Source organism: Hirundo rustica, chromosome 2, assembly GCF_015227805.2.
Source record: "Hirundo rustica isolate bHirRus1 chromosome 2, bHirRus1.pri.v3, whole genome shotgun sequence".
NCBI lineage: Eukaryota > Metazoa > Chordata > Aves > Passeriformes > Hirundinidae > Hirundo > Hirundo rustica.
In genome coordinates this window covers 29,104,155-29,124,593 of record NC_053451.1, presented here as the reverse complement: position 1 = coordinate 29,124,593, position 20,439 = coordinate 29,104,155, and the positions used below count along the sequence as shown (strand labels likewise).

Sequence of the window (20,439 nt, the reverse complement as noted above, 5' to 3'; positions counted from 1 at the left end):
AAAAGAAAATACCTTTTATGTTGTTTATAAATAAACAGGACTGCATTAAAAATTACTGGTGGCATCATTAATTTTGCTTCCCAAAGAAACACTCCACAAAGCTATGCTTTTTCCTGCATTCTGCTTATTTGACAGTCTTGGCTTAGAAAAGAGAGAGGAGTTCCATTTCTGAATCAACAGCTGAATCACTTTATTATCATTATTGAGGAAGCAATTATGACACCTCTATCATGAAAGTATTAGGAGAGACAAACTTGCTGATCAAGGCAATTTGATTTCTTTAATGTCAGTCACTACTTGCATTTCTCTCCTGTATCTGCTAACAGAAAAAAAAAGACCAAAACAAACAAACCCTCTCCAAAAGGTATCACAGGTATGTGACACAGGCACAGAAACTTTAGGCAACTCAGGACCTGCCTAAATGCACCAAATTGCCAGGAGTCGGGAAGGAATCCAGGTGACCAGCACAGACCAAAACAAAGACTAAAAATGTCACCAGTTATGATCAGTACAGTTTTGTCTTCAGCATTTGTAAAGGTTGTCAAGCCTTTGGACTTGTGTTATGCTTTATTGAGATGGAATTCCTGTGCAGCAGGGCACAGGGAATCTATGTGCTAAAGAATAATGTGCAGAAGCCATCTGAAGCTTTATGTGACTTTTTTTTTTTTTAAGTTGTATGAGGAGCAGCTGCGGGAGCTGGAGAAGGCTCAGGGGAGACCTTATTGCTCTCTACAGCTCCCTGAAAGGAGATTGTAGCCTGGTGGGCTTTGGTCTCTTCTCCCAGGCAACCAGCGACAAGGCCAGAGGAACTGGCCTCAAGCTGTGCCAGGGGAGGTTCAGGCTGGACATCAGGAGGAATTTTTTCTCAGGAGAGTTGCTGAGCATTGGAAGGAGCTGCCGAAGGAGGTGGTGGAGTCACCATCCCTGGAGGTGTTCAAGCAAAGACTGGACATGGCACTCAGTGCCAAGGTCTAGTTGACATGGTGGTGTTTGGCCAAAGGTTGGACTTGGTGATCTCAGAGGTCTTTTCCAAGTGACTTTTCCAATTGATTCTGTGATTCTGTAGTGAGAACTGTGAATCTGTTTTTGCCAGGACGCTCATTTGATTTTTCCCCTTCTATTTCCCTTCGTATTTCCCTGCACATTCCGTGTGCTCCATTCTTCCTTCCCTCTTAATTACAGCTCGTTATCATTTCTGATTGCAGCTGATTTCCGCAGAAACCCATCTCGGCAGAGGTAAAGACACTAAAACAGGTTAATTAAATAATAATAATGATAATAACAAAGGCCCAGAGGCGGTACGCTTCCCAGGAAAGCCGCCGCCCCGCTACTCCCCCCCACAGGCCCGGCTCCGCACCCCCTGAGGGGCCGCGCCCCAGCCCGGGCAGGAAGAGGCGGGAAAGCGCTCCCGCTCCGCCGGCGGTCACGTGACGGCGGGAAGCGCTTCCCGCCGTTTGAATCGCGGGGGCCGCCGGGAAAAGGCGGGCCGGGGTTTCTTTCCGCCCGCCCGCCCGTCGTCAGGCGGCGGCCGCGGGGTTCCGCCGGTTCCTCCCGGTTCGTCCCGAGCCCGAAGGCGGGAGGGGGCACGCGTGGCTCCTTGCCGCGGCGCTCGCCCCTGGCGGCCCCGCTCCTCCCAGGATGCTGGCGGCGTGCGGCATGCAGCGGTGCCACCAGGAAGCGCTCAAGAAGAACCGGGTGATGCTGGCCAAGCAGCTGGTGTTGAACGTGCTGGTGGAGCACATGGTAGAGAAAGACATCATCACCACGGAGATGGTGGAAATGATACAGGTACGCGGGTTGTCGCCTGCGCCGTGAGCTTTATCTCCGGCCGAGCTCGGTGTCGCTCCTTGCAGAGGCAGCGTGGAAAGAAACCTCTCCTGTTTCCTGCACATTTCAGCGCGATTGCACTCAGAGGACCTGCAGGGCTTTGGCTGCAGCGTGCAGGAGAATTGTAAGGTGCTTTTGTGGAGAGAAAAAGTGTATTTCCTCTAAGATTCCCTGTGTTCTGGTGTGCAGTTCCAGCAGGCTGCACTCTGTGGCTCGGGTGCTAGCTTCCAGTCCTTCGTGATAATTTTCTGCCTGTCTTTTTTATTCCACGTGTGGAAGCAGGAATAATATGTATTTCCAAAACAATGCTGTGAAAAAAAAGTAAATGAATATGTTACATACCAGTTTGTTGTGGCAGCCTCCATATAAAGAACTTGTGGTATGTTTTTGTAAATTTCATGAAGCGCCTTGCAAGTTTCAAGGCTTACTGTCAAATAACAAACGCTGGTTGTTGGTAGGCTTGTGTTGCTTTCCCTGTGCAGTGGGAACTGTGGAGGGAAGTCACTGGAAGTAGCTCGGGATTTCTCCCAGGGAGATGGTAATGCGCAGAACACTGCAGGATGGGCTCCTCAGAGAAAGCAGAAGGGAAGGAAGTGGTTGAAGCTCGTCAAGTGCATGTCAGGGCTCAAGTAAGAGCTGAGGGAGTTCTTAGTTCCCTAGCGAAGTTTGTAGTCTCATAATAAGAACAGATGCTGAAGAATAGAATTATGAACTATTTTCTGAGCATGAGTGTAGAAAGAGTAAACCTGAAACTGAAAAGGTTTTGATAGCGGTGAAGAAATAATTTCCTGATTAATTTGGGGTCGTTGTCAAAGATAATGTGAATCACTTTGCGTACTTTGATGCAGTGTCAAAGGTAATGTTAGATGCCTCATGGGGCCTGTCAAGGATATCCCTTGAATATGCTGAATTGTGGGAACTCCAGGCAGTCTCACCTGAAATAGCTCCAATCCTAGTGGAAGAGAACAAAGCTACTGTGAAACAGTGCAAGCCAGAAAATGAATCAAGGACGTCTCTGGGTTTGGGCTGGAATAGTTAATTTCTTCATAGTAGCTGGCATGGGGCTGTGTTTTGGATTTGTGCTGGAAACAGTGTTGTTAATGTAGAGCTATTCTAGGTACTGCTGAGCAGTGCTGACCCAGAGCCAAGGCCTTTTCTTGTCTTCTCATCCCACCCCACCAGCAATGCTGGAGGCGCACAAAAAATTGGGAGAGGACACATCCGAAAAAGCTGCCCCCAGCTGACCCAAGGGATATCCTGCTCCATTTGGTGGCATGGTCAGCATGTAAAGGTAGGGGAAGAAGAAGGAATAGAAAATTCTGAGTGGCAGAGCATGGTGCTAATGATGCCAGGGTGTTGGGTTTGATCCCTGTATGGTCCATTCACTTAAGAGTTGGACTCAGTGATCCTTGTGGGTCCCTTCCCATTCAGAACATTCTGTGATTCTACGTCACCGTTGTGAGTGATGGAGCCCTGCTGTCCTTGGAATGGCTGAACACCTGCCTGCCAACAGGAAGTAGTGGATGAATTCTTTGTTTTGCATTGTGTGTGTTGCTTTTGCTTTGCCCGTTAAATCATCTTCATCTCAGCTTTTCTCACTTTTATTCTTTGGATTCTCCCATTCCACTTGGGGAGGAAGTAACTGAGTGTCTGATGCTTAGCAGCTCACAGGGGTTAAGCAACAGCATTGCTCAAGTGTGGGTGGTGAGTAGGGGTGGGCTCTTGATGGCCTGCAGTTTGTCACCTAAGGGGGAGCAGGGAGAAGGGAAGAAAAGGGAAAAAAATGCTCTCAAACTTAAGGTAATGACAGAAAGTACTCTTTTTGGCAAGGTGCTGCTGTGGGTAAAAAATATTGAACTGAGACAGAAGGGAAGAAACCTCAAGGAATCTTCCCCTCCAGATGTAATTGAATAAAAGGGAATGAAACAATACTTAGTAATGGATTATCAGTAAGGAGAAAGGTGTTATGATGGGTAAGTCAGGTAAAGAGTAATAGCTTGGTGCCATAATTATGCCTAACACAATAAACACACCTGACTAAGAGCTTAAATGTGTATAAATAGCAGCAGCAGCCTGAGCAGGAGAACAGAGTGACGTGAACTACTGTTGCAGGGTATTGATCTGGAAATTGCAAAAAAAACAGAAATATGGTAAAGATAGAAGGAAAGCTGGAGCTGCAAAATATGCATTGTACTAGAAGGATAGAAATGAAAGGAACATTTACTGGATAGTCCTAGACATAACAATGCTATGGAGAAAAAGTGCATTTGAAAAAAATCACTTGAGTGGAAAACGCTGTCTTACCTTTCATTTTCCTGTAGTAGGTCTGTGAATTTTTAATATTCTTCCTGTCTGGCAAATGTGAGCACAGATCTTAGAAGTGCTGTTAAGCAGCCTGTTACTGAAAATGTATTGTGATGATGATCGTCGGGTACCTTAATGGAAACAGGAGGAGCCAAATGCCATTGTCTGATGAAAGAGAACAGATTCTCCTGGATACTATAACTGACTGGTTCTATATATATATCCTCCTGCACCCCCAGTAAGTCAGGAAATCAAGATCTGGATAAATAGCTATGTTCTAAATCCTCTTTTCTTAAAAACACAACATTTACAGTGGTCCTGTCGGCTTGATTTAAGCTAAACAAAAGAAGAAAATGGTTCTGGAAACAGAGCACGTAAATAAATTTCTGTAATCTGAGGAAAGTGAAATAAATCAAGGAGCTCAAGGAGATGAAGCATGATTTTTTTTCCAAGTGTGAGGTGTCAAACCAGTACTGAAACTTTACCACAAAACTGAAACTTTTTTCAGTGTTTTACCAGTACTGAAACTTTACCACAAGTAAGAAATAGTTGGCAGGAGAAGTGTGTTGCAGGAAGAGCCACTGAGGACAAAGGTGCTGGATAAGGAGCTCACAAGGAATATGAAGAGTAAGTAGAGTTTATAGGTGTACAGCATTGGAGAAGAACCAGTAAATAGAAGCTGCTTCCTTTGATGTCTGAAATGTGGGGAGATAGGATCTGACAGTACTGAATTTAAATTGGGTCATTCAGGAAGATACTGAACTGTGTGAGGTTTTTTTACACTGTATACACTTTCAGTAAAAGAGTAAAGAAAACAATTGTATTTACTTTGTAATGAAAAATGATGTTACAATTATCTAGTTGAAAACCCAGAAGAGAGGGGGTTTCAGACATAGGGGAAAATTATGGTAGAAATGAAGTGGGACAGTGGAAACAGCTGTTTTTAAGGTGAGCTCCAGCGCCTACTTGCATAAATGGCTTCTTCTTGGAGCATCAGATGTTCTTCCAGAGCTCTGGGATGGACTTGTAAAATTGCAGATACGGTAGCAAGAGCTTTCTTGCTTTTTAAACAACTTGAGTACTCTGTACTGTAATCAAAGACTGAAATTGTACAGACAGAGATTTAAATACTCTGTTGATCACTAGACAGTAATGAAGGGATCACTGTTTTTGACAAGTGACATAAATTTGATTAGGATGTTTGCCAATTATATATGCTTTTTTCTACGGCTTCTACAGGTGTATAATATGACTAATAATGGAATTTTGACAGGAATTCAGAATTTATTTACAACTAGTTTCTCTTATGCAGATTATCAAACCCATCTGTGAGGGGAAAGAAATAAATTAAGTCTCAATTTACTTTATTAATTGCAATAAAATTCAGTGAGCTTACAGCAAGATACAAATATAAGGAGCTGGTTATTTTCAGTGGGCTAATGGAGCAGCGTTACCAGGAGAAAAATACCTTCATACTTCTGGGAAGACACAAGGCATTATTATTAGTACTTCTAGTCAATAGTACTCTGAAAATTCAGGATCCTGTGGGAATTGGAAAAGGTACTTAGGCTGTTAAGGGAAAGAGGCCATTTATGAAAGAAATTACTTGTTTCCTGTAGCAAATCAAGACCAATTTATAGAAAGAAGTTTGATAAATAAGGGAAAGCACAGAACACTGAAGTCAAAGGAACACTGTTAATAAAAACAAATGCTCTTAGTCACAAATGAATATAGGTCTAAAATTCTAAATAGGCTCATAAACATTGGATCAACAAGACTTTGCTATATCCTTCCAAACAATGTGTTGGGGCAAAAACCAAACTGTTTTTGACACCGAGCATGATAATTATGAATGAAACGAGATGATGTGATATCATCTGTAGCAGAAATTTAACACATGTACCCCAAGGTTTCTTTTTTTTTTTTTCCCTGTGACTGCTATATTGTTAGGCCTTAATTCTGTGTAACTCATCAGCTATTCTCAATTGTCCACCAAAAGGAGAGATCTTGGATCTAAGTGATAATTCAAAAAATAGGATGAATTCCAAATAAATTTATTTCTGTTACCCAGTATTTTGGTACGTGATTCTTGGTGTGTTTAGATTTTAGAGGGAAGGGTATAGTTGTGTAAATTATGCATTTTGTTGGCAATTACCTGTTAATATTCTAACAGGTAGAACTTCTTGGCACGGTTTCATTTTTTGATGGTTACTTTTCCACATGTACTGGTATATATTGCTTCAATGGTCTAATTATTTGTCTGTACATAGGAAATACCATCCTGGAATTGACTGCATATAATATGTATTTTACTTAATGTTTTCTGGAGGTTTTTACTATCTGCCAGAGACCATAAGCCATTGGATAGTAGTAGAAGCATGTTTCCAACTTTGTGTATTCAGTGAGGAGAAGTAGATACTATTCCAACGGTAACTGGAAGTAAAATTTTAGAGGGACTACGATGTATTACAATGTGTAGTCATGTATGAATTGTTGGCTTGTTGTGTTGTCATGTACTCCCACTGGAGCAAATTGGAACAGAGGTGTGTCAGTGAAATCAACTAGGAAGAGTAGTATAATAATGGATCTAGCACAGCTAAGCATAGTGGCGGAATGTTTTTCTGGGGGGAAAAAAAAATTGCTCTGAGGATTCATTACAAATTAATTATTTCAGGTGTTACTTGATTATGGATTTTGATTTTTTTTTTTTTTCCTCTGGGTTCAGGCCAAGTCTGGGAGCTTCGACAGAAATGTGGAATTCCTCAATTTGCTGCCCAAGAGAGGCCCAAATGCCTTCTCAGCCTTCTGCGAAGCTCTGCGAGAAACCCAGCAGCAGCATCTGGAGGCAATGATCCTGAAGACAATGTCCAGCCTGAGCCATGGGATTGCAAGGGTACGGCATCTTTCAAAAAATAAGGTGGAGGGCTTGCATTTCAGGTTGGGTTTGGGCACAAAAGGAACGTTATCAAATGGGAAAAACTCAACTGTTTACAAAAGACAGGATGGTTTTGTTGCTACTTGAAACTTGTAGTAGCCTTAGTAAAAGCAGAGAGGAAGAAACTTGGGAAGACGAGAATTTTCATAAGGGTTCATAAGGTGGTAGAGGTTGGAAGGGGCCTCTGGAAGTCATCTCTTGCAACTTCCCTGCTCAAGTATTACCTTCAGATGGCTTCCAGGGTCACATCCAGGCAGTTTCTGAATATTTGCAAGGATGGAGACTGCAGCCTCTCTGGGCACCCTCCTCCAGTGCTCAGGCACCTTGCAGTAAAAAAGCATTTCCTGATGTTTAGGAGAGAGTCTCCTGCATTTCATTTTGTGCCCATGGCCTCTGGGTCTGTCACTGGGCACCCCCGAAAAGAGCCTGGCTCTGTCCCCTCTGCACTCTCCCTTCAGGTGTTCACACACGTTGATAAGTTCCCCCTGAGGGATCAGGGGTCTCCTCCCTTCATCTCTTCTGCTGGCATCACTCCTAACGCAGCCCAGGGTACCAGCTGCCTTTGTGCCAAGGGCTGGCTCCTGTTTGGCTTGGCCACACCAAGTCCTTTTCTGCCAGGCTGCTTCCCAGCTGGGTGGCCCCCAGGATATATCGGTGCTGGGAGTGATCTGCCCCAGGCACAGGGCTTTGCACTTCCTTTTGTCGAACTCTCCAAGGTTCCTGCGGTGTTCTTACACCCGACGAGTTCTTAATGGATGTGTTGTCAATTATCCAGAAATTGAAAGGAAAGTATTTTTTTCTCTGAACTTTTTTTGGTTTAATATTCAGTGATTGTCTGATAAAACTTTTAAGGAAACAAATACTTTCATTTCTTTCTTTTGGGTTTGTTTTTTTTTTTTTCACCTTGTCACTATGTGTAGTTAGTGTTGTACTGGAAGAAGAACTTCGCAAAGATTCCATGTATTTAGTGCATTGGCAAGGATGGAAACTCTCAGTAAACATATTTTATGCAAAGGAAGGGAGAGCAAATACTTCTGAACAAATGTTCCCTTACTAAAACTTAAAGTTTATCAGACTATCCTTTTAATTTTTTGTCTTCAATTTTGCTTTACTCTACAAACAATGAAGTCTTGACAGCAAACAAAAACACAGGAATCACCAGACAAATGAAATTTTGTTAAAACCAAGGAAGCTAAGATAACCCCAGTGTAAAGATTCTAAACTGAGGATTTGGGTAGAAGTGGAGATGATCAGAGAAGGGGAGGAGTCTTGCATTGATAGAAAGTGCTGTTGCTGTCTTGTCATGATGTTTCTTTTGGAAGTGGACTATAATATTGTATTTCAGTCATTTTTATGTATGTATAAATGCATGTATCTTTTCTTCAGCTTTTTTACTATAGAGAAAAAAAAAATAGCCACACTTTTTCATGGCATTATTGATCTCTTGTAGTTTGAACACTGTCATGAGTCAGATCTTCCATACCCTGCCAGTGAGTCCTGTAATACAAAGAGACCCCGTTGGCTTGGTGAGTTGCACATGATTCTCTACCTGGTTGGCTCCTGAGAATTTCTTAATACTGTCTTAATTCAGTTCTAGAAATTAGCTTGCCACCACTTTGTTCATCCCAGGAATACAACTTGACAGTAAACTGACTATATTATGATCAAAGAGTGTTCTTTATAGCATTTGGGAAGAGACAACCAATACATGTTTCTTGTTAGCTTTTTTATTTGTTGCTTGAAATAGTACGTGTCTGTAAAATTCTAGATTTTGCAAAGATTTTCTTTAAGATTTGTAATAGAATTTCATTGAGCTAATGCGCTGATAAGATACTGACTTTAGGCAGTATTCCTTAACCAAGTCTTCCTTCTTAAAAAATTAGTTTAGGCCTTGTATGTGTTATGTGGGTCCAGCTTGGTTTTCTGTAGCTTCTGTCAAGTGCAGCAAATCAGCTTTTCATTAACAGGCATTTGCACCTTAGACCAGGGCACTGGTCTAATAAACAATTATTGGAATGAATCTCCTTGCTGGTTTTTATGTTGCCTCTGGTAATGCCTGGAGTGCTTTTTCCCTAAACACAGGTTTACCTTTATGCTGGTTACTAGAAGCTCTCTCTGGTGTAAGAGAGCAAGTGTCTAATATTTGGAAACTTTTTTTATTTATGTGCAAGGGTTTTAGGTTGGGTTGTTTTGATTTTTTTAGAGCATATGTTCCTCCAACCAGGAGAGCCATGCCTCAAAAGGCTGAAAGAGGATTTCAGAAGAGATCGTGAATGTCATTAGCTCAGTTTCTTCGGTACAGAGGAGTGAGTGTCTGCAAATGGAAAATAGTTGATGATCGTTCCCCTCATCTGCTGTTATCCAGAGGAAAGTGTTCAGAGGCAGATAAAGAAAGGGCTTTGCGCTTTATGAAAGTTAAAATTGTCTCGTTTGATCACTTATGCATGTGTTCAGCATGGGAGGCCTTTTGTGAAAGGAAAGAACTATTCTGTTTGAAATTTTTTAGCAACATTTCGTCAGCCAAACTCTGAAAGTAAGAACATACTGTGCAAAACAGCAGAAAGCACAAGGATCTTAAATTAGATGAGAATTCTGTTTTCATACTCTGTAGACGTGGCCTTAGATAAGGCTAACCCACACAGAAACAAAAATAAAAGCTGTCAGTTAAAATAAATAAAATAAGTATACTATTACAGTATTTTTTTTTTCTCACCTGTGTTTCATTTTGTGTTAGTAGTCCCTGATCAAACAAAATTTTTGGAGGTATGAAATAGGCATAAATTAATATAGTTCAGAATTTGCAAGTTAACTACCTTAATGCAGAGGCTTTGTGTCTGAATTTTTTTTATTTTTATTGATATATTTGGTTTTGCACAGAACCAATAGAACATTCCTTGGATAACGGAGATGGTCCCTCAATTCCTCCAGTGAAGTATTGCACTCCTGAATTTTATCACAGTCATCAGCACTTGGTAAGCTGTTGGCAGAGAAAGTCTTAAGATGTGAGAGATGTGAACGTTTGGATCTATCAGCTGAACATGTGCCACTTAAAATTGAGTTGAGGTGCTTCATTGGGATGCAGATCGGGGTTGTGCTATTTGTGTAACTGAAAGGTGTTACCAGTCGTGCTCCATTTGATGTGGTTCTCATTTACAAGTGTCAGGAAATCCTGAGAAGTTCTGTAACTCTAAACAAATCTCTGCCTCTGTTTTTTTTTGATCATGAAGAGCTTGGTGAAAGGACTTCGCTACTATTGCTCTCTGTGAGCTGTCAGTATTATTGCATCAAGTTTATTTGTCTGTATCCTCATCTTCTGTAAGATGACAAACCCTGTGAATGACTGTAAGATAGGAGAACTGTGTTTTCAACTAGTAAGTTGGCTCTTTTAATTGCCAGCTGTACCCAATAGAGTCCTTAGGCTTAAAGAGCAGATCAGGCTTCTGTGCTAGAATTCTACCTGTGGGTAGAACAATCTGAATTTCTAATCTTCTGCTGCAGTGTTTGAAGTTACATATGTAATCTAATTACTTTTTGCTGATTCTGTCTGTAAGGCATAGATTGTGGTGGGGTGGGCTTAAGGAAAAATTACTTTGTGTTGTGGGATAAACACTTCATTAGGGTTAGACAATGTCGGAAGCTCTGTAGATAACAAAACACTTTTGTGGGCTGGTTTTGGGTTGGGTTTGGTTTTTTTAGGGGTTATTGTGGGGTTTTTTGGAACTGTCAGTGGGGTGACTTGATTAATAAGCAGTGCCAGTGTGAGCTTGACTAGACTACTTTTAAATCTATGCCTGGATACACCTTTGGTATTAAATTTTACTTCCAATTTACAGGAGCATTAGTAAGTGAATTACTATTGATTTGTTGTTGTTAGAGTGGTAGGGCCAGGGAGGGAACTTAATCTGAAAACACCCCTCTAAAATGAGTTCTTTTCCTGTTAACCTCTTTTGCCAGTTGCATATTTTGAAAGATCAATGACTAACGCTCCCTCACTGTTACAACTGCACTCGTTGCTGTTTTACATCTCTCTGCTCCCAACAGGAATTAAGAAACGTTACCTAAATTCTACATAGTGTTGTCCTTTGATGGGGGTGGCACAAATATATGAGGCCTTGCTGGGGCAAGGAAAGGGGAAAAAGTTAACAATATCTAATTCATTGTTTGAAATGGATAAGAAGTGTTTCTTTTAAAATTAGGAATAAGGCAGGCCAACTTATTAATAATAGTATTGCAGCACTGTCAGTTGTGGAGGCTGGCAAGCACAGGCGTATCGAGTTGGTGTGGAATGATTGCTATTCTATTCTAACACTGTATTATTTCCTTGTGTAGTCTAAATTTACCCATTTTTAATCTTCCTTTCAGGCATACAAGCTGACATCAGAGCCCCGAGGCTTAGCGCTGATCCTCAGCAACGTCCGTTTCAGCAGCGAGCGGGACCTGGAATATCGCGCGGGGGGAGAGGTGGACTGTGCTTCCCTGGAGATGCTTTTCAGGCATCTCGGCTACCGAGTCACTGTTTTTTGTGATCAAACTGCACAGGTAAGGGGGTGATCCCAGTGCTTCACAACTGCTGTGGATGGGGGTTTGTTTCATAACTGTCTCAAGAGGTTCCCTTTGGTACGTAGCTAAGCTTTGAAGATAGGAATTATCACTTGAGAATAGAAATTAAGGCTAAACATGATGATGTCTGCCCTCATATTGATCAACATGAGAAAGCTTGGAAGGCTGAGCTCTTCCAAGGGATTGTAGCATCACAAAGGACTACAAGAGGTTCTACTCCAGTCTGACCCTAGTGCAAGGGGCAAGAATTTTGAGACCGCACCTGGCATGTGTGTTAAAAGCACAAATTAATAAAGTCTCCAGTTTACTCTAGATAGACTTTTCCAGTGTCCTACTCTCCTAAAAGTTTAACTTTGCAAATATTTGATGTAGTCTTTGCTACTGTGATGTTTTTGTGTCCTTTCACTGATGAAGTCAATTGGCATCCTATTTATCAGTCTTCCGATCTCCATGCAGTTCAGTTCCGCTCTTTCAGTCTTCACTAAAAACGTGTATATGCATCACTTAGGAGAATTGGTTGTGTTCCATGACTAACTTAATCAAACCACTCTCCCTAGGAATGCAGTTGCTGTCTTCTCCAGCCTCATTTGATCTTAGTCCTTTTAAATCCCTATGAATTCAAGTGATACACGAGCTGTTAAAGAGTGTTTTATTCAGGAACAGAGCTTTTGCAACATTAATGTAGGATATTTGCACAGAGTTCCTGAAGTTTTCCAGTTTAAATTTTGAATTGATCGCTAGTGTCTGAATGCCTGAAGTCCCGGAGTATGTATCTGTTAAGTTGCTCCAAATCCAAGCCAGATTCCAGTGTCAGTGTAAAACTTCTGCAAAGTATCACTTGATTTCCTCTGTTGGCCTCAGTGATTCCTGCTCCACAGTGTTGTACTTAGGACTGAATATTGCGTAGAAGAACAAGAATTTTTTTTTTTTTTTTTAATAGAACGTGATTTTTTTTCATGTAAATTTGATGTGTGTAAGGGTTTTCTATGTATGAGGAGGGCCATTTGTGTTCTTCCCAGAAAACTGATTGACTTTCCCTGTGTAAGTCTGGAAAGAAAGCATTGATTTTTTTATTTTGTTTTTCCCTGTTCTAGGAGATGCAGAATGCATTGGAGAGATTCTCCAAGCTACGGGATCATCGAGATGTGGATTCCTGCATTATAGCTCTGCTTTCCCATGGTGTGGAGGGTGGGGTTTATGGCAGTGATGGTAAACTACTAGAGGTATATTGCTGAATCCTCATCTCTTGTTGAGGGTTATCTCTAGGAAAGTAACAATGTTGGAAAAAAAAAAAGAAATTAAGCAAGACTGATGATTCATTTTTAAAATAGAAAAAAAATACGGACTGGAGGGAAGAGAAGGGCTGGAAAGACCTCTGTGAGAGGTCTGGAACAATGAAAAATGGCAAGTAGGAGAAATTATCTCTGTATAAGTACTAGGTAGAGTGCATGACCCCAAGCAGGTATGAACCTTGGGAGAGGGTGGAGAAGGGATGTGTTTGTCACCCACTGAGTTTGCAGATAAAGGAGAAGATGCCAAGACTGGTGAGGTAATAAGCAAAATACAGGGAAGCAAGGTGAGACTAGGTTTGTCTTACACGAGGCCACAGTGAAGAAATTCTCTCTCTTTCTTCTCTCAGTTGCAGGAGGCTTTCCGGCTCTTTGATAATGCAAACTGCCCCAATCTCCAGAATAAGCCCAAAATGTTCTTTATTCAGGCCTGCCGGGGAGGTGAGTGCCCAAACGCTAAAAGCCGTGTACTTGGCACGCCGTTAAGGCTCATTTTGCACACATGCACACCCTCACATTCAACTTCCTGTCAACTTTCCTCTTTGCTTCTCTCAGGTGTAAGTGGGACCCATATTCACCTCCCTCTGCCCTGCTGCTGCCACTGCATCTGTTGCTCTGTAAGTGTCTTCAGCTCTGCATGAGGCGTGTGCATTGACTTGCAGACCCCAGAGCACCTTAGTGACTGACATAAAGCTCTGTCATATCCCACTCATGCCCTGAGTCCTCCTCGTGCTGTGCCTGCAGTAGGGGGAGTGGGGCACACGACGCACAAATAGCAGCACAGCGTGGAGCAGTACTCTAGCACGGGAGTCTTGCTGAGGTCCTGTCTTTCTCTTGCTCCTCAGTGTGTTGTATTTCTTGTGACTGTCTCTTGTTGAGCTCTCTGTTGGTTCCAATTATTTTGGGGGTTTTGTCTCTTTCCTTTACCTTAGCCTGTTGTCAGCCTCAAATGACCTTTCCTTGCACTCTTTTCCACATATTCCTGTTGTAGTCTTACATGCTGTTGTACAGAACTCTTTTCATGATTCTTACAGACTTCTTCTGTGCTTTGTGTACCTTTTTTACCTTTTTTTTTTTTTTTTTTTTTTTTAATTCTGCTATTCCTTTTCCTTCCTTTTTTAACTAAACAAACATATTTACTGATGACCAAATTTTTCCCCTCAAGTATTTGGACTCAGTGAAATTGCAGATATTTCAAAGTGAAGCTCTGTCTTACAGTTTCTTTTTTTCCATTGTGTTAGAGAAGTTTTACTGCTGTGTATGCTTTCCCCCCTGCTTTTCCCTTGTCCCTCGCAGTTGTCTCCCTTCTTTCTCATTTTTTAATAAACTTTAGAGTTTGTCTTCTAGTCTCTGCTCTTGTTTAATCCCAATGTCCCAATGCAGGGAAAAGCTCGAAGTCTACATGAAGTATTTCGGTGATCAGAAATACTTGAGCCTTTTAAGCATTTGGGAATATTGTAACATGCTTGTTTATAATATGAAATTAATCTGATTGCTCTCCTTATGTGAATGAACATTTAGATACTCTTGAACAAATGTGAATGTGCAGACTCAGGGTAAAAATAAGTGTAATAAGTCAGAATTTTCAGCTGACTTCATTAGGTAATTATGTTTATTTGACTGTAACGTTAGCACGAGTCTGTTAAGACTAGCAAATCGAACTTGGCCTTTGTATTCCCAAAAAAGTTGCAGTCAAGGGAGAATGGTAAAGCTTGCTATGCACAATGCTTTAGAACTAGGATATTGCAATAGACAAAGGATTAAGATACTTGAAAACTGGAAGGAAAAACTCAATTTAAAAAATCAGCAAAGAAGGCAAAACCCTGCCTTGTCTAACCTCTTTTAAACCTTGATTAGCAGTTGGAGGGAAAAGCCAGTTACAAAGTAATTGAACTGTCAACAAAAATGTGTATCCTTTAGACAACATTCAAACGACTGTGTGAATAGTATTGTTAACTTTGAAATAATAGTTTATCTATCCGTGCCATGCAAGTTAGCTGGAACTAAAGTGAAACAAGAATGAGAACAAGATGAGAAATGAATAATTTCTTCTCTAACCTTACATTGTAGGCCTGCTCTGTCTTCTGTTAATGATCCAGTTTTAAAATGTGGATAAAGAAATGTTGGTACAGTCCTAATTCCCAATGAGTTTTTGGCAGGAGTCTGCTAAAGAAGTAGTCCACCTGCAGTCATGGATTCAAAACCAGTGGCAACAGAAAATAGTAGGAAGAGTTTCAGTGTGGCATATGAAGTTGCTTGACATCTGTGTTTAAAACAGTAGATTCAAAAGAGTGAAAAATTATGCTAATAACTAAGTAGTTAGCAGTTATTTAAATTAATTGGCAGAACAGCTATCTGGGAGCTTCAATACAATTTAAACGGACTAGATGAATGTCTGGCAGTGGTTCTGTAAATTAGATGTTAAGTATGCAAAGGGTTAGTGCTTTACACATTTTAGTTAAGTTGATTGGAGTGGTGTTTGAAGACATGCGTGAGGAAGATGTGTGATTCTGAAGTGTAATTCTGAAGCTTTAATCAAAAAAGTTTTGATTTTATATATAATGAGGTGATAACAGTGTGAATAATAGAGTTTGATAGTAAAATTACCGGAGTCTTCTGAAATAAAATGCACAGTGAACAGTACACTAAATTTTTAAAAAGACAGAGAACTGGGAGGATATGGAGAAGTGTGATAAAAGACATGAAAAAAGCTTGGTTAAAAATGAAAAAAAATTGCATTGCTATCCTAAAGAGACGAAAAAGGAACTTAATGGGAGCCATTATGAAATTTTGAGCTATGGAGATTTTAATTCCAGGCTGTTTCAGACAATTACACCCCTCCCACTGCTGTTTTCTTTTTAGAGGGAAAGAACAATATTGCTGACTTATGAACTGACCACTTTCTGAGCATAATTACGAGATGCCACCTATGCCACTGCCTGTTAAAGGGTTAGAAATCCAAATGTATTATTTAGGCATGAGCTAACAATAAAAATTGAGAAACATCTTAGGAGGAAGGCCTCTGAAGTGGACACTTAAGCCTCGTAGCACTAGACTCTGATTCTGCTGTTAGGAAGTAAGAGTAATAGCTTCTTATCTTAGAACAAAAGAAAACAAATAGGCAAAATTATATGGAAAATCTGTAAAATGTAACTTTAATTTTCTTTCAACACAGCTGGACTATCAAAGTTACCACCACTAAGCAATTAGTTGAGATTATAGTGGAACCTGCATCACATAGAAAATCAGTTGAGAATATCTACACTTGCATAATGCATACTAATGAATCCTGGAAAGGGCATTAAATGCTCTTCGGGTTTTAAACTAATCTCCATGGACTGGAATTCTCTCTCGTGTTTGGGGTCAGATTATTTTGCATTTTTCTGCTGCACAATTTATGTTTTTAATTGAAACAAGCAGTATTGTAATCAGGTTTTAGAACTAGGTGAGATACTTGGTCCAGGTTTTCTTCATGTCCTGGGTCTAGATCTTAGCAACTAAAATTGCAGCACGTGTTTGAGTTCTGCAGTAAATAGTTAGCATTACAAAGTGGACTAGACATTTTTGGATATTCTGAGGTTGGTATGAGTGGAAAATAAAAAGTTCGTGGTTTGGCATCAAATCCTTGCGTTAATGGTGGAGAACTACCAGAAACTTCCCTGCTTTTATGGTTATCCCATGATCTGCACAGGAAGAGGTGGGTGCAGAAATCAGCATGCAGATCAAGTCATGTTAAGTTAAGCAGGTGCAGCAGTTGTTGGTATCTGCAGTAGTTTGTGCAGAAGAACTTCCAGATGAGTTTAAAACAGCTGAGAAAGCCTAAAGTTAATGCAAAAGCTTTCTGCTTGACAGTAGTTGTGGCGTTGCTGACCGCAAAACCAAGGAAATACAGGAAAGCTACGTCCAGTAATTCAGGATAATTTCTTCTCCCCTTCTCCCTCTCCTTGTTTATTGCCACCACAGATGAGTTGGACCGGGGAGTGGATCAAAGAGATGGCAAAGGATGGTCAGATTCTCCAGGCTGCGAGGAGAGCGATGCGAACAAGGAGGAAAGCCTGAAGCTGCGGCTGCCCACGTGCTCGGATATGATCTGTGGATACGCCTGTCTGAAAGGTACTGGCCCCTAATTCGGGCATAAGGAGGTTTGGTGTGCCTGCGTTCCCCAAAAGTCTTCACGGTAGACGCTCTCTCTCCAGGCACTGCGGCCATGCGGAACACCAAGCGTGGGTCCTGGTACGTCGAGGCTCTCACCTCGGTGTTTGCAGAGGACGCCCGGCACACTCACGTGGCTGACATGCTGGTGAAGGTAAAGCACGAGGGCATTTACTCTCCCACTCCTGCCTGGCTTTTGAAGGGCCTTCCATTGCTTCAAAATGCTAGGATTAATCTAGTACTATTAAAGCACTTACTCTTGCCTTGTTTGTAGCAAAATTATAATTCTTCCCTTGTTCTTACTTACTTACTTATATACAGTTCCGTAGCAGTTCAACCCAAGTAAAGATGCTGTTTCTTTGACTCCTTCTGTTTCATTTGTGTGGAGTAGAGTTAATATTGCTTGCCAAGAATTTTCTTCTGTGGAGATAGCTTTTGTTTTTCGGGTGAATTCATTCCCTGAACATGCACGCAACACAGTTGCAAAAGCACCAGTACTCATATAAGGTAAAGATTGAGAAAGTGGAGGAAGAAGTAAAAAAAGCGGTGTGACCACAGCAACTTGAGCTGCTGTGGAACTGCGCCCTAGTTCTTTATCCTTCTTACAAGTAGGGGACTACTTAATGCATTAAACAGAATAATCTATGAGTACAGAAAGAAATTACATTTTTCTTCTTTCTGTCCTTTTAATGCTTCCAGTTACTTTAATTTTTTTTTTTTTTTTAATCTCACATCTAGGTGAATAGGCAAATCAAGCAACGAGAAGGTTATGCCCCTGGCACCGAATTCCACCGCTGCAAGGAGATGTCGGAGTACTGTAGCACGCTCTGTCGGGACCTTTACCTGTTTCCTGGCTACCTACCAGGAAAATAACCTTGCCAGCTCTGTTTGAAGAGAAATACTGCCAAAGCTGAACTTTGATTGTGGATATCTGTTTTCACTCTTAGGAGCTGTGACATCAGATGTGCAAGCAAGGAGTGCCAGTCTAATTCTTTATGTCTTTTTCTAAAATAAACTGGCGACTCTCCTTGTAATCTGACTCAGTTCAGGGTTTAAAATTCTAATATCCTGATTGGCTCTGTATCTATAGAAAGTGATGGAAAGAGGATCAGCATTGGAACTGGAAAGAAGTGGGAACATCCTTTGGAAGGAGACATAGGAACATTTGTAAACAAAGTGAATGTGAAAATGGAAATGGACTACTTGTACAATTTTTAAGTTAAACCTTTCTGAAAGGAAAATCAGTCAAAGGATGCTACTTAGGCTTGTACTTCAACAATTTTAAATACTTTTTGCATGGTTCTTAAAGGACAGCTGACTCCTGTGCACACTAGAAAAGAGCTCCTTATGAAGGAGAATCCGCCCCCTCTCTAAAATGGAAGGTTATCATTCTCAGTACTCAACACTTTACATTTTGATCACCCAATAGTCTATTTTTCTACATTCCTTCTATAGCCAAGTTATCAAGAGAACTACAAGACATCCCAGATTGTCAGCAAAACAAAGAGAGACCCAGACAAATATGCCTGCATAAAATGCCTCAGAAATAGTTTTGAATCTAGAAATTCTAGATTAACTCCCCTTAGTCCTGAGAGTGAGCAACTGTATGGAATATTCCTTTTGAGGAATTTGTTTGCCATAGCACTTACATGTCACAATAGACATTCAGTCCACCAGCTTCTCAGGAGTCTATAAATTGCACTGTACAACTGAAGCCCTGAAGCTCTACCACCTTGTACAACAGGATCTTTTGGGTTTTTTTAATTAACAAAAATATTCAAGGCAGCTCTTTACAGTCTAAGCGTGTTGCTTGGATTATTAATCACTGCAGGTTTTTTCCCTTTTGAATGAGAGGGAAGAGTTCTACATTAGCATCCTGTTCTGTGGGTTTTCGTTCTTAATCCATGATCTCATTTAAAATCTATCTATCACTTCTTTTGGAAATTTCTTCCACAGTCTCTTCATGCTGTAATTTTTGTCTTGCTGTGTCCAACTGCAGTTACTCCCACTTGATGTGATGTGGGAGATGGGCATTGTTCTCTTTTTGTGGTAGAGCCTAAATCCTGAGATACTGGATTACAGGTGGCTCACTTCAGTCTCAGTCTCTCCATTTTGTAGCACTAAGTTGGCATAGTTTGTGGCTTTTTTTTAAATGTAAGTATGGCTTTTAAAATATATTTTTCAGGACAGAATTATGAATGGGAAGCACAAAGGTATATGGAGGGAGGCTGGAAAACTAGGCATGTGCTCTTTTTATTATTCTGACTAGTAAATGAAGGCTGTGTTTCCTCCAGCTGACAAAGGTGCAGCATTAGCATGCGTCTTGCATTTATCCTACACACAATGTGATGAACGGGACAAGAATCAAACTTGCCAATTGGTGCCTTACTCTGAAGTCTAATATACCAGTTTAGGGGCTCCTGTACCTCCCCGGAGTATCAACACTGTCTTCCTGAGTGCTCCCTCTACGAAATGGTGCAATATTTCACAGATAGGTTTATTGATGAAGCAGTCCATTCTGATGGATGAAATTTCTGTAGGATTGCATCAAGTTGCATTATCACTGCCACTTTTGTATATCTTTTTGTATACTTGTATTTTACTGCCTTGGGGTGTCAAAATAAAGAATTTTTGTTTGATTAATCTCTGCTGCGTCTTCCATGTGGAGAGTCAGACCTCTGCAGAAATGGAGCTTGTACATCAAGAGAATTTTGTGTAATCTCTTGAGACGGCACATCCCAGAGGGGGTTTTGAACTCTCGGGCAGAAGCTGGCTACTTACAGCTGCAACCACTGTGAGCTGCTTGTAAATTTTGGTGACACTTGGGCCAAACGAAGTCTGATACACTGATAAAGAGATGTGAGGCAGAACCACCCTGTCTGTTGCTGTGCTTAGCACATAAAATACTGACATGGGGAAAATGGGCTTGGTGGTTTTGAAGGAAAAGTTGGTTCCTGGGAAAAAAAGGAGTCTTGGAAGGAGGAAGAGACTGAAAATAAAGGGAAGATACCATCTGTCAGAGGGATTCTGGAAATGGAGGAAGGTCCAGGGGATCAGAGAGCTGAATGGGGAGGAATGCCAGGGAATGCTTAGAGGCTTGATCCATAAAGCCCGAGACTTGTAACTGGGAGCAGCTGTACAACACAGAACTTTCTGTTCCACCTTCACAAATGAGCCATGACCTTACTGCTGGGCAGGGAAGCTGCAATCAAGGTAATGCACCTGGGAGAAAGAGAAAGTCAGTTAGTGTGAAATAGGAGGGTAGAAGCCCTGTTCTTGTAAGTTCTAAAAATAATTCCCAGCCTCCAGATCCACTAGAGGTTGCCATTTACCCTGTTTCATCTGTGACACCTTGAAGAGTTGTTTCCTGTC

The 20,439-nt window shown here is 41.1% G+C and overlaps 1 protein-coding gene across 2 annotated transcripts; it reads left to right on the top strand.

Annotated features, from left to right (window-relative positions):
- The first annotated feature begins 1,554 nt into the window (after positions 1 to 1,554).
- On the top strand, positions 1,555 to 19,693 carry CASP2 (caspase 2). 2 transcript variants are annotated; one of them, XR_009207593.1, is made up of 10 exons: positions 1,555 to 1,788; positions 6,857 to 7,024; positions 8,517 to 8,592; positions 9,944 to 10,038; positions 11,429 to 11,605; positions 12,721 to 12,849; positions 13,266 to 13,356; positions 13,471 to 13,532; positions 16,879 to 17,028; positions 17,112 to 17,221. XR_009207593.1 is itself a non-coding variant. In XM_040057147.2 (10 exons), the coding sequence occupies exons 1-10, from the start codon at positions 1,639 to 1,641 to the stop codon at positions 17,938 to 17,940; spliced, it is 1,281 nt and encodes a 426-aa protein (XP_039913081.1). In that variant the 5' UTR covers positions 1,556 to 1,638; the 3' UTR covers positions 17,941 to 19,693. The 2 variants fall into 2 exon arrangements, 1 of the variants encoding a protein (XP_039913081.1); XM_040057147.2 differs by lacking the exon at positions 13,471 to 13,532 and adding an exon at positions 17,806 to 19,693 and having other exon boundaries at positions 1,556 to 1,788.
- Positions 19,694 to 20,439: the final 746 nt, after the last annotated feature.

Excerpts from the sequence above, each read along its gene's own strand:
- CASP2 (XM_040057147.2), top strand. The coding sequence starts at position 1,639 with ATGCTGGCGGCGTGCGGCATGCAGCGGTGCCACCAGGAAGCGCTCAAG. Across the intron at positions 8,593-9,943 it reads AAAGAGACCCCGTTGGCTTG|AACCAATAGAACATTCCTTG; the intron begins GTGAGTTGCACA and ends GGTTTTGCACAG. Across the intron at positions 17,029-17,111 it reads TGGATACGCCTGTCTGAAAG|GCACTGCGGCCATGCGGAAC; the intron begins GTACTGGCCCCT and ends CTCTCTCTCCAG.